Genomic DNA, 13764 nt, shown 5'->3' with positions numbered 1-13764 from the left:
AAGTACTGAGTATACAGTGCTACACTCATCGGTGTATATGGGTAAAAACCAAAAATTAATATGGTAAAAAATGTTGCTCATTGAGACCAGCATAAACAGGCCTTGCTCTTAAGATTTTTGTTAAGAACATGTTGTAGCCAAGCAGGCTAATAAACGAATAAATTGCCCCCCCCCCCCCCCCCCCCGGGACGTTTTAGAAGTCCTGGTTTTTAACATGTCATAAACGTATTTTTCTGATGCATGAATGGTAGAAATCACAACCAGTATAAAAAGCAAACATATTTTTACACTCAACACTCAAAAATAAATTAACACATTTAAAAACATATTATTATGGTGGCCCTGAAGGGACACAGCCAGTCGTGAATATTTTCGCGACGTCGTATATTTATTCACGACAAGTCGCGAATATTTTCGCGACGTCGTATATTTATTCACGACAAGTCGCGAATATTTTCGCGACGTCGCGAATATTTTCACGACTAGTCGCAAATATTTTCGCGACGTCGCGAATATTTTCACGACTAGTCGCGAATATTTTCACGACTAGTTGCAAATAGTTTTTACGACGTCGTGAATAATTCTGCGACTAGTCGTGAATAAATTCGCGACTAGTCGTAAATATTTGTTCAGTAGCTTGAGTGTGTAATTCTTACACGGCACGCGTAGAGAGCCAAGCTATGAAGATTGTAGCCACTCAGCCATGTGTATGGGGCCCATGTTTTATCCAGTAGAATTGTTATCGAAGTTCGAAAAAACAGTGTCTGACTTTCATCAATATTTCGGGGTTTTTCAAGGTTGAATTACTCCAAACCCAAATAATTCTGAATGCCAAAGGATTAATCTTTCAGTTAAACTTGGTGGGGGATTACGTGATGCGTTGCACCCTGCCGTGACGGAACGAACTCGCGTTTCAAAGTTGGAAATAACAACGCAAATTGCTCTAACATTTCAGGTAAAAATTGTCAAATTTATTTGCTGAAATTGTCAACACATTATAATTAAACTTATCATTGGGTTGTTTGTAAAATTTACCTCGGGTGACATATAACGTTTATCTGAAGAGTGAAAGTGCCAACGTTTATTGCCTAGCATAGGATAGCCTACTCCTACTAAAGTACTAGTAAAACTATAACGTCAGGCCTCGTAGGCCTACCGTAAGGGCCATACGTCAACGTTAGTTTTGTTTAAATAACCCACCATCGATTTGCAAGAGTCGGAATTCTCCTCCGGATCCATCATCGTACGGGACAGCTTTCAGCTTAGTCTTTCTAAGCCGTCAACGTGAATGCAGTAATTACACACTCAAGCTACTGAAAAAATATTCGCGACTAGTCGCAGAAATATTCACGACGTCATGAAAATGTTCGCGACTAGTCGTGAAAAAATTCGCGACTAGTCGTAAAAAAATTCGCGACTTGTCGTGAAAAAATTCGCGACTAGTCGTAAAAAAATTCGCGACTTGTCGTGAATAAATTCACGACGTCGCAAAAATATTCACGACGTTGCAAAAATATTCGCGACTTGTCGTGAATAAGTTCACGACGTCGCAAAAATATTCACGACTGGCTGTGTCCCGTCAGGGCCACCATATATTATTCACATCTGAATGTAATAAATATTTAACAAGCATTTTCAACACTTAGGTTGCACAGCTTTTAGTAGCCCACGGGGCAAGTTGAGAGGTGGTGCTTACATGTACATGTACTAGCCTGTAGCAGTTTTTACTAGACACTGTAGCCCTGATGCAATTAAAAAAGTGCAAGAAGCCAGTCCCAATGTTCACCACATGGGATTGCCAATGACAACCTCATCAACATAACTCGAAGCCTCTGCTGGAAAGATTTGTTTGATCAGCAGCATTGCAACCCCTCTAACCTTTCCCAGGTTTTAAGAATACTGAAGAAGAAGAAATTTGCCCAAGCTGGCACCTTGCAACTTCGATGACCAATACAGCCAACATTTTTACGAGATGTTATTTTATGCATATGTTGTGATACATCAAGTGAGGATATAGGTCTTTGACATTTACCAAAAGTATACCCTGCCTTAAAGTTAAAACATAATGCTATCAGGATGTTGTGACGTCAATCATTGGTCTACATGTATTTTTAGGGCACCCACTGATTACATGTCTACAAGTTGATCTTATCCAACTCCAAACATGATTATAGGATTTATCTTTTGTTTATCTTTATGGATTAAATCAATAAAAAAAAATTGATTAAGTAGCTGGCACGTAAAGAATTGAAGTCATTACAAAAGAAGAAGATCCCCAAAAATAGTTGGAAATTGTTGACTTTTTTTGTCTAATTATTTGGAGGGAAAATCAAAGGGGAAATGCTGAGATTTTAAGATGTTTTTATGTATGTGAAAGAAAAACCATGAATGAATTTATAATAAATACCTAAGAAGTTGAAAGGGAATGTATTTTGGTTTTTGGGGGATAAAAACTGATATTATATTTCCCATAACCTCATTACTTTGAAGTGAAATGATTCTCAAAATGCTTAATACTCTGGGTGACAAGGGTGTTTTTTTCTTTCTTCATTATCTCGCAACTTCGATGACCGATTAAGCTCAAACTTTCACAGGTTTGTTATTTTATGTATGTTGAGATACACCAACTGTGAAGACTAGTCTTTGACTATTACCAATAGTGTCCAGTGTCTTTAAAGCCATTGGACCCTTTCGGTAAACAGTATTGTCCAAGGCCTACACTTTGTGCATCACAGCTTCTATATCAAATAACAAACCTGTGAAAATTTAGGTTCAATCGGTCATCGGAGTCTGGAGAAAAAACGGAAAAACCCACCCGTGTATCCGCGCGTTTCGCCCTGTCATGACGTGTTTAAAATAAATCCGTAATTATCGCTAACGAGAATTGATATTGTTTTACTGTTTTCTCAAAAAGTAAAGCATTTCATGGAATAATATTTCAAGGGAAGTCTTTCACCACTACCTTCTGTAAACCCTGTAAGTTATTTGTAAATCTGTGAACTTTTTGGGTTGTTTCTGTACCGAAAGGGTCCAATGGCTTTAAATACCTAAGTAGCTGAAAGGGGACACATTTTGGTTTTTGAGGGATAAAAACTGATTTCAGATTTCCCATAACCTCATTACTTAGAAGTGAAATGATTCTCAAAATGCTTAATACTATTACCGTAAGCTGCTATACTTTTAACCAAGAAAGTTTTTTTCATCATTAATTTTAGGAGTGATTACCTAGCAAAAAAAGCTTCTCTTTAAGGGAAGATGTCATCACTGGATTCACTTTACAAAAGGTAAATATTGTCCTTGCTTTATCATATGATATAATATCTGCTATATATTTGTTTTTGTGGGTTAGTCAATGTTTGTTGAGGTGTGCCAACTTGTGGCAGTGCCCCCTTAGGGGTAGGGTGGATGCACATCTTTGTTGCTGGGCAGTGCACTCCTAAGTATCATGGTGTTAGGTCGTTAATGTTTGAAGTGAACTTATCAAGTGTAAGAAAATTAGGCAAACAATGTTTGTCTGCAGTAAACATTTAATTAATATGGAGTTATATATGCCTGGCCCAAGCGTAACGTAGTTTCAAAGTTGCATGTTCTGACTTTTACTAAAAGTTGTTATTTTTTTGAAAGGATTTATTTTTCTGAAAACATTTTGACAGATTTTTATTAATAGCTGAAGTTAATCCCACACGGGTACCAGGAAAAGAATTTCTGATCCTGAAGCACACAGTAACCAATTTCATGGTTCTGTTCCCCTGCCATATTCTGTGCTTTTTACCACAATGCTCCACTTACTGTGCAGTGTAAGCGAAAAAAATGCCAAGTAATGTAGAGTACACATGTGCATAAGAAAACAACTCCCTGCTAGTTCCCTGCTGACGTAAGCGTGGAGTTCACTTCGTGTACTTCCACAAGTGCTGATTTTTTGTTTATGGTACGAAGAGCCATGAAATTGCGCCCTGGTTAAAAGCTCTAGCCTTTGTTGGCCAAGTATAACGTTTCAGATGAATCCAATACACTTAGTTTTCTGACCCTACCTTATCCCAGGTTAGATTGCCAACATCTTGGTTGTGAGCAAACTCAAAGTAGGCGGTCCATTTCAGGCGATGCTGGGTGTCTTCAAGAAACGGCTGACTAAGAAGCTTGCTGGAGTCTGCCTCTGCACCATCTGAGAAAAGAAATCAGTTTGGTCCAAACACAGATTTAACTACAGCACCTCAGCAAGTAATATTACAAAGGAAACTTTCCACCTTCATTATCTGGAACTGAGTCAGTGTAATGTAAATCGGGGGACATTGTGTTTTTGTCGTACAGAAAGTACCCAAACCCTTTACACCAATTTTTCTTTTGCTAAAACACACCTTCTTCATCGATCCTGAAACCAAACTCGTCATATCTGTAGTCCATCTGAGCTCCAGAGTCCTCAGTCTGTGGAAATAAATCAAATAAAGTGTTTACTTTCTCTTAAATGGCAAAATGGTCGAGCAATGTCGTTCTTTAAAAATGCCACAGGGGAAATCAATTACCACATTATTGTTGTCTCTATGGGGCAATTAATTCCCGACTTTTAGGACAGTACATTCAATTTACAAACACTTGTTGTCTGTCTACAAAGCAAGAATTAAAGCATGGCCAGGAACACCGGGGTAAACCGTTCCCTTTACAATAAGTGCCATGGATTATTTTACGTGCATCAAAATCTGTATTAATTTGGTATAGACTGTGCAAGTCTTGCGCACACCGGAGCGAAAAAACACGACAACTGAAGAACTTAATTTTTTTATGAATCAAATCTTTGCTTTAATTTGTTCTTAATGCCGAATCTGAACAACAAAAATACCCATAAGAGCTTGTTTAAATTAGTTTTAGCTTTTTAAACAAATACACAATTATCGGTTAAAGTCTATGTATAGACAAAAGTAAAACTCTGGGACAAGGATGTTTGTTTGATCTTAAATGTTTTGAAACCCCTTTTGTAAATCTACGCCCGAATGTGAAACTACTGAAAGCTGGTTTATAAGCGGACGCACGATGGTCGCAATGGCGTTAGATAAACGCGTGACGCATTTTAAAGAGGAAGCCGACGCCTCAGCGACCAATGAAAAGGCTTTCCACCTGGCGCGGCCAAAACAAGCGTCTGCGTAAGTTTCGTGATCGGAGATGGGCACAAATTCTTAATTTTGTACAAGTAACCTGACCTGAGGTCAAGTTTAAATATCGGTTTTTCTTCGTTATTATGTTGACTTTATTTTTACTTTTATATATGTTGTTAATTAGTATTACATTTTTAACAACATATGTCATTTTTATGGTCATAAACTATATTGAACTAAAGTAATGGACGAAACAAAATCTCCCCAACGTAAAACTCCATAAGGTTGGGACCACAGTGGTCCCGGAAGTTCAAATCTGCGCGAGACTTGCACAGTCTATTCCCACTGAAATTACAATAATTTACAAGTTTAGGTTCATACAAATTAGATAATAGTGGACGCAGTTCCAATCTGAACAGCGCCCTCTTGCATACCTGCGCAAGATTAGCCAGAATGTCTTGGGGCCACATAGAGGGGCAGAGAGCAGAGAACGGGCCCCCAGGGGACGGTGTGAAACCCCCAGAGCCCCTCCTCTGTCGAATCAGGCGAGAACACATCTCATCATCATCGTCTTCAGACAAAGTTTCAGCTGAAAATCAGAAAGAGAAATCAATTAAACCATCATCAGATTTGGGTGTTTTTTTTTCTTCGAGGGGTGAGGGAGAGGGTGAAGTCCAAGCTTTAGAAATTGAGATTCACGTTTCAACTCCTGCTGCAAACAAAAACAAAGCAATGATCAGGTAACCGCTGAATCACAATTTCATGATTTGTGCAGTTCATAATCATACACTTTAAACCAATATTCATAAGTACCCCATACAGTTCGCTATTTCTATTGGTGGAGAGTGCGTCACGTGGGGGGTGTTTAAACGGTTGATAGTGACCGGCTGGAGCTGTTTATATCCTGCTGGCATCGCATGTTGGGCGTGCAAGCTTATGTACGCACACTTAACTTACGCGGAACGCAATGCACAAGCGACTTTGCACACCACCCGACGCACACAAAACATTTTCACAAAATGTTTTGAAAATTTGCAAACTTCGCCAAATCGCAAAGGAAACAAGTGGCAGATTGTCTAAAAATGTGTAACTGTTTCGCCTTTTAACAAAAGGGCATTTATGAATGGGAATAAAAAGAGTAGTGACTCGTGCTTAAACGGCAGTTAAAAACCTTGCAGGATCGTTACCGTGCGATAAACGCCCTCGCTGAAAGTCACACAACCACAAACCTGCCGGTTTTAAATGGCCGTTTAAGACCTCGTCGCTACCCTTTTATTCCCCTAATGGTGCATGTATGAGACAGCTTGGCTGTTGCCATCTTGGTGTTTACATGTTATGTATATCCCCTTGTGGGAGTTTGCTGAATTCCCTTGACATTGACAGGTAGATTATGATCCACACAAACAAACAAACAAACATCCCAACAAGCAAACAAACACTCAATCAAACAAACAAACCCTACTCTACATCAAATGTTGGCAAGACCAGCACCTTCACTATTTCTTTTTTGAGAAATAGTAACAAATTAACAAACAAAATTTTACCTTAATTCAAACCGGTTCAAATGTTTTATCTTATCTTTGTTGCTAATCATATGTGAGTGCATAATATTAAAGCATAAATGGACATTTACATGCATCTTCTACATCACCATAGGCAACTTTGATGTATGACTTGTCTTTGACATTCCACAGAGATATGCAGCATCTTTTAAACTTAAGTCAAGGTACTTCTAGTACTGACTGGTGGAGTATGTAGCTAAACATGGCAAGTGTAAGTTTCAATGTATTCAGCAGTCGGTGTTTATTTCCCAGAACATTCAGATTAAAATTCAAAGGAATGATTTAAGCTTCTCACGAGCAAATCCATTCTTCTCAACGAAAAAAATGGCACGCAACCATTTCAAAGATTTCCAACAAATGCCACATATGGCTACTGCTCAATATGCATACAAATTGAAGCCATATTAAAAATTATTTCCACTTTGAAAAGAAAGCACCATAGAATGTAACTTGAAAAGAGCTGGAATAGTTCCAAATACCAGGGACCTTTCAAAAGAAGTTTTCAAAATCACTGATTCAAAACAGAAGTTGAAAATGGGTCACTTTATTCAGGTGAGTTTGAGTTTGTACACAGCTCAGTTTGATAAAAAAAACTTTTGCTTGGAGAAAAAGTTTTGGAGTTTTTAACATGTAAAAGGGCAGGGGCACTCTTGCATAAAAACACACAAAAGTACAGCACAAAATCTCTGGTGTAGGCTACCGTCTGTATACATGCACTGTACCACCTCAGACATGTCAGAAACACCATAATACTCGTTACTGTACAATCCAGCAATGATTGTACAATCCAGCAATGATTGTACTATCCTCTTTCCAGAGCTTACATTACATTCCTCTCCCCAAAGAGATTTACATACAGTATGGTTGTGCCTGCAAATTTACTATATATGTACAGTATAGTATTTAGTTACCTCTAATTTCAGTCCTCTTTTATGTCAGGGCTCCAATTTGGGGGCGGAAAAAAAATTAACAATGACCCATAGCTCAAAATGTTTACCGGAGTAGATCATTTTGTACAAGACCATAATTGAAATTCTCAAGATGACATGTGAATTTTCAATCAACAAAAGGATGAAAAATGGCATCGATTAAAAACCGATTTTCATTTTGTAAAAAATATTATTTTAATGAGTGTTGAGACGTAGCGATTCAAAATAAAAAATAAAAATTCAGGTCTGACATCGAAAATTCCAGAATATTTTAGACAGGAAGGTCGTATGATCATGATTTTTTATTTCATTTAAAATGTTGAGATTTGCTTGTAGGAATTATATGATAAACTAAAAAATTAAATTTACTTAATATTCCTCATTTCAAATGAGCGGGTCACTTATGTTGTTTTTTTGCACATGTCGTAAGGAGTACTGGGTATGCCTTGCTGGTTATGGTTATTATAATTTTAACATGCAGCAAGTTATACATAAAATGCAGACTGATAGAATGTGTGTACAATGGCAGCTGCACTGTTCACCGCAGATTTTTTGGGGGGATGGCAATATGACGACATTGGATGGGCACCCATCGTTATGACGTCATTTGACGGTGAACTTTGTAGTCCGAACGTTGACTGTCATGACTATTATGAGGAGGTTTCAGGGAAATGTCCCCCTTCCCATACATGTATGAGAGCTCATGTTTTGAAGGCTTATCTTAGTTGTTTGGTTTTGTTTCAAAAATTAACATACTTTAGAAATAAATAAGCATAGTTTTTTCTTGTATAAAAAACCTTTCCTGTGCAAATTAGTGAAAAAACAAAAGTGGAATAGTGATGTCATAAACTGTCTTAAGAAATGCATTGAAAATCCTATGATCTCAATGATCAGCCTCAACGCACTACAACGAATAAGGGTGAAATCTGACCTCATTAAAAAAGCCTTTTACTCCAATACTGATCAAACTCTCATAATAATGCTGGTACAGCGTTACTGAACAACAGGCCTGGTGTCAATCCAGTACTACATCATGCTTGATAGTGATACGACACGCAGGTACAATCGACGCCATACACCGTGCACGAGAATGCAGTACAAATCCATTGCTTTGTAATTTAGAGTCACATCAGCTCTCCTCTCCAACAACAACACACAAGGATTTTCCTCTGTAATATGAAAACACACAAGTCTAGCAGCCTTGACGTCAGAGCATTACGTATGGCCCGTATGGGGGAGTAGGAATCTCAGAACACTCACGTCAGTGCGTGGTTATTTAATTACCCATGAATCAGATCTTATATTTTTCAGGTCGACATGGTCGAGGTCCGAATGAAGAAAACCTTGTGGACAAGTAAATTATTACACACATTGTGTTTGGATACAAACAATTATGAGAATGCGTGTTTTCATCTAACTAAAAAAAAAAAATTTGAACACAATCAGTCAGGATTTTTCAATGTAAAACTTCACCTGACTTTTCATGGAACTGTTCATCAGTCTTCTCGAGACAGCACCACATTGTATTAATGACATCTCTACAACACACAAGACACCACCAGCATTTATCAACAATGCTCTATAATAGGCCCAGACATGTATAGTTTTACACGCCAGCAAGTTAACATTTTTATTTTTATTATGCTTTGTTTTATATTTCTCGTGTATTTATAATTATCACATTCAAAATAACAGATGGCCTAAAGGCCAAAAATTGCTTCAATGTACAAAGTTGTTTTAAAATAATGAATCAAACAAATCATTTTCTAAATAAAATTCCCCAAACTTGAATCCTTCCCTTGTTACTTTCAAGGTAATCTGACAAAGAATGCCAAGAAAACCATGCTCTTGAATTCAGCTGGTGCACAAGTTCATGTTTAAAACCATGCTCTTGAATTCAGCTGGTGCACAAGTTCATGTTTAAAACCATGCTCTTGAGTTCAGCTGGCGCAGAAGTTCATGTTTAAAATGGCTACATTTCATCTACCGGTACATATTAGGTACAGAATAATATTTATTCGGGCAATCACATTTACAAGCACATGTACATACATTAAAAATATTTAAGAAAACAAAGAAAAACAACAGTGGGGTGCCCAGGAGAGCATAAAAGTAATATAAAAAAAAAAACTATCGCCAAAAGGCGTATGTCTCCTAAAGAATGTACAGTCTTTTCCTAAACAATTGCAAGCACCAGTGTGATTTGAACTATACGATTTATACAAGAGACTGCAGAGATTTGTTAATGTTCATCTAAACAAATTCTAGTGTAATTATCTAGTGTAATTCTCTAGAAAAATCTGTTTGGTAGAGAGTGAATTTGATAGCCAACTGTGTGAATAATGTTATATCATACTACATGTACTCTATGGTTAAAGCACCTTAAATTCACCTATATTTTTAGTAATAATTTACAGCAAGATGAATGGTGTACTGTTGTACTGCATGTGAATCCAAACCATTTAATTATGATTTGCATATGAAGTAATAGTGAAATGCCCCCAACCTTAATAACAACACTGTATTCAGACTACACTTTGCAATATTAATAAGGGTATGCCTACTATGTACTGTACTTTGTATATTGGATGTACACGTCCAGGTGTTTCCTATTGTTCAGACAGAAAAATAGTTATTTTCCTTATATAAATAGCTCACTTTCATTACATGGTTCACCCATCGAGCAATTAAACCTTGGAGTTAGAGAGTGTAGATGACCATAACAAATAGAAAACACACACCCCAAAGAAAAGAACCCATGCAAAGGACCAAGTTATTGACACATGTCTTTTGGACTGTATGGATGACAATGCTGGCAGTATTGAGGCTTATTGCGTTCAGAGTGGGATTATCACCTAAAGCACTATTGTAGATTTGCTTTAAAGGTTTTAAAACCTAACATGGTGGCACCGTCTGAGGGGACTCAGTTAGTAGCCCAGATACAAAGCCAACACGACCCTGACATGTGTTGCTCCTATCATATCGTGTCTCTACAGTATTGTTGTAGCCACCTCCCACTTCCCTGAATTGCGCACTGCTTACCAACCAAAAGGATGGTATGCAAAGAAAAAGGTAAATGGCCAGACGTTTCAATCCTAGCAGAGTCTTTCTCGAAGGGAAGGCTAAAAGGGAACTGGACAAGAGGTTAGGATGTTGAGAAAGTCTCTAGGGTCAAAACGTCAAGCCAGTAACTATTTTTTGCACAGTTTTTATCAATCTAATAGATTATATAGAACATTTAATGTCATTGTGGAAAAGGATGGGCCATAATAAATCTCTTACAAATCAGTGTACTGACAAGTTATACAGTCCTTCCTTCCCAAAAATAAATTTTAGGAGGGCCCTCCCCTATGTCAATAAAATCATTCCTCGTTGCTGGGTACTGGGATGCCAAGCCTAAACAAATTATGGTTATTTGACATACCAGAGTCACTGCACAATTTGCGATTTAACTTCAAAGTTCAGGGAAAACAGCAATGGGCCTGTTTGGACTAGATTATTTATGCACCAAGCATAAATTGAAAAACTAGTTCAAATGAATGATTTTCATCAGCAGTGGTGTCAATTGAAGAGTTATTTAGATTGAACGTATACACGTGCTATTTAAGGGAAGGTACACGTTTGGTAATTACTCAAAACAAAAATTAACTTAAAAAACTGACTTGGTAACGAGCATTGGAGAGCTGTTGATAGTATGAAACATTGTGAGAAACAGCTCCCTCTAAAGTAGTAGATTTTGAGAAAGAGGTAATTTCTCACTAAAATAATAAAAGACTTAGAAGTCTTTTAACTTCTAGCTAGAAGTCTTTTATTCCTATCTGAAAGCACACAAATTCGTCCAACAAGGGTTTTTTTCTTTCATCATTTTCTTCCAACTCCGATGACCAATTGAGCTCAAATGTTCACAGGTTTGTTATTTTATGCATCGAGATACACCAAATGAGAACACTGGTCTTTGACAATTACCAATAGTGTACCTTCCCTTTAACCTCTTGTCCAGTTCCCTTGGCGCCCAGCAACCAATTGATCAAAGAAAATGGTTTCCTCTACTCTCTCAGTACTGTGACTGCAAATTACAAGTTATTATGGTTATGCCTGGGTCACACCAAACTCGATCTAATAACGTCCAAGCTTTTCTTAAAAAAATGGTAAAACGGGTTTGGTCTGGCTGGAATGTAGGTTTAGACGGAAAGTCTGGCTATATGAGTTTGGTCTTTCTGCAAAGGGGATGAACCCATTATAAACGGACCCAGTCTGTGTGTACACGTACCAAATGACGCCCAAACAACCAAATCATGTCTAGCACGTCCATAGTGCGATCCAAATACAGCAATTCCGTTTGTAGAACATGTCCTTCGGGTTTTAAGTACATTGCTACTCCGTTAATTGTAGGACGGGATGGACGCCAGAAATTTTGAGCAGCCTCAAAGTTCTGGAGCACCATTCCGATCAAACCTGTCCAAGCCGTCCATTAAGTTCGTGAAGAGACCGTAAAAAGTTGCTAATGTCTGTTTGCACACAGTTTAAGCCTGTTCGGCTATGTTTTTCAGAACGAATAAGAACGAGTTTGATGTGATGGGGGTACTATCAACACCTTTGTCCTACCTCCAACAACAGGATCGATAGGAATAGTTAATTTTACAGCTAATTTATTGTCAGCCTTGTAAAAAATGTATTTAAATGTACCTTCTGTACTGGGGTGTGTTGCTATTTTATGTGTTTATAAATCTGTGTAGTTTTGTACAATTCTTTGTACTGTCAAATAACTTACTAGAACTATTTCGGTTTCGTAACGGGAGACGATAGATCGCCTCTGTAACGGGAGACAATAGCGGACGAAACCGAAATAGTTCTAGAAGTACACAGTTTGTTTTTTAATAAAACGGGAGACGATAGCGGACGAAAAACTATTTCGATAGCGGACGAAAAACTATTTCGATTTCATCCGCTATCGTCTCACGTTACGGGAGACGATAGCCGGACGAAACCGAAATAGTTCTAGGAGTAGCGGCAGGATACAAACATCTTTCCTCTGTCTATTTGTAGCCAACATTTAAAACACTGTCGTAATTAAACTACAGATCATAGATAGAAATGGCAATTTTTGTAAACAATTATTTGGTTAATTAATTAATTAATAAAGGTTCAGTTGCTATGCAAAAAACAACACATTTTAAAATAATTGAATGTTGGGCTGATCTACGACCTCCTACCCCTACTAATGGGACATTTATTTAAGCATGTTGTGGTTGTAGTGCAAAACAGCACATAATAAAATCATTATTGAGGGCTGACCCACTGAGCTGGGCATCATCAAATCACTCAGCACAGCAACAACAACGCAGCTTCGCGGACGCGAAGGGCCTCAGGCGCTGTGTTGTGTGGGTTCGCCGTGTGGGCTGCACGGTACGGCTACACACACTGTACTGCACGTCGCACTGACACCGACTAATTTTCCATCTCATTTTCGTGCACTCTGTTGTGTTTATGTCAAGATAATGTTTGTAACTTACCGTGCACATGGCCACCCGTGTAGCCTTCGGTCGAACGGCCCCCGAACATAGACCTTATGTCCATCACCTTTTGCCCGTAAAATCAGACGGTAAACACGGATAAAAAGGGTAGGACGGCGGAGCAACCTGTTTTGCTGTCTTATCGCCATTCGGGATCGTCGTGTACATATAATTTAATGAGCGTACATACGAGTCGAGTATACAGGACACTTCGGCCCACAGTAAATTCGATACCTACCAACTCGGCACCTTGCAAACTCGACATCATATTCACTCAGCACGGGCTTAATTTTTTTCGACTTACAAACTCGACACCAAGCAATATCGGCACCTGTGATGACAACATACTGTGTGCAAAAGAATTGAGGAGCTAGGCTAGGGGTGGGGCAGGGGGGGGGGGGAACAAAAGTTTACCAGTCAAAATAAAGTTCTGCTGTTGTGACATGTGGAAAAAAACAATTTTGAATTTATGCAGCTAATGCAAATTTCCCCTGCTTCTTTTTTTCTACTTGTTTGATACTTTGTTTGGGAGGGTTTCAAGAGACACTTGCATGCAAATTTGGCAATATATATTATATCAATATAAAAATAAGTGAAACGTAGAGACAAAGCGTCCATTTTTAATTTATGCAAATTATGCACGTTTCCCCTACTTCTTTTTTTCTACATTTTG

At 38.1% G+C, this 13764-nt stretch overlaps 1 protein-coding gene across 4 annotated transcripts in view; it reads right to left on the bottom strand.

Annotated features, from left to right (window-relative positions):
* LOC139944038 (small G protein signaling modulator 3 homolog) overlaps positions 1–13246 on the bottom strand; it is a 45514-nt gene extending 32268 nt beyond the window's left edge. For all 4 annotated transcript variants that reach the window (XM_071940984.1, XM_071940985.1, XM_071940986.1 and 1 more), the window contains exons 1-4: positions 13092–13246; positions 5522–5676; positions 4356–4422; positions 4032–4162 (exon numbers count right to left, since the gene is read on the bottom strand). In XM_071940984.1, coding sequence (XP_071797085.1) covers positions 4032–4162; positions 4356–4422; positions 5522–5676; positions 13092–13155 — 417 coding nt within the window. In that variant the 5' untranslated portion in view covers positions 13156–13246. The remainder of the gene's footprint in view (positions 1–4031; positions 4163–4355; positions 4423–5521; positions 5677–13091) is intronic.
* Positions 13247–13764: the final 518 nt, after the last annotated feature.

This window comes from Asterias amurensis, chromosome 11, assembly GCF_032118995.1.
Source record: "Asterias amurensis chromosome 11, ASM3211899v1".
Lineage (NCBI taxonomy): Eukaryota > Metazoa > Echinodermata > Asteroidea > Forcipulatida > Asteriidae > Asterias > Asterias amurensis.
This window is presented reverse-complemented; position numbering and strand designations above follow the sequence as displayed.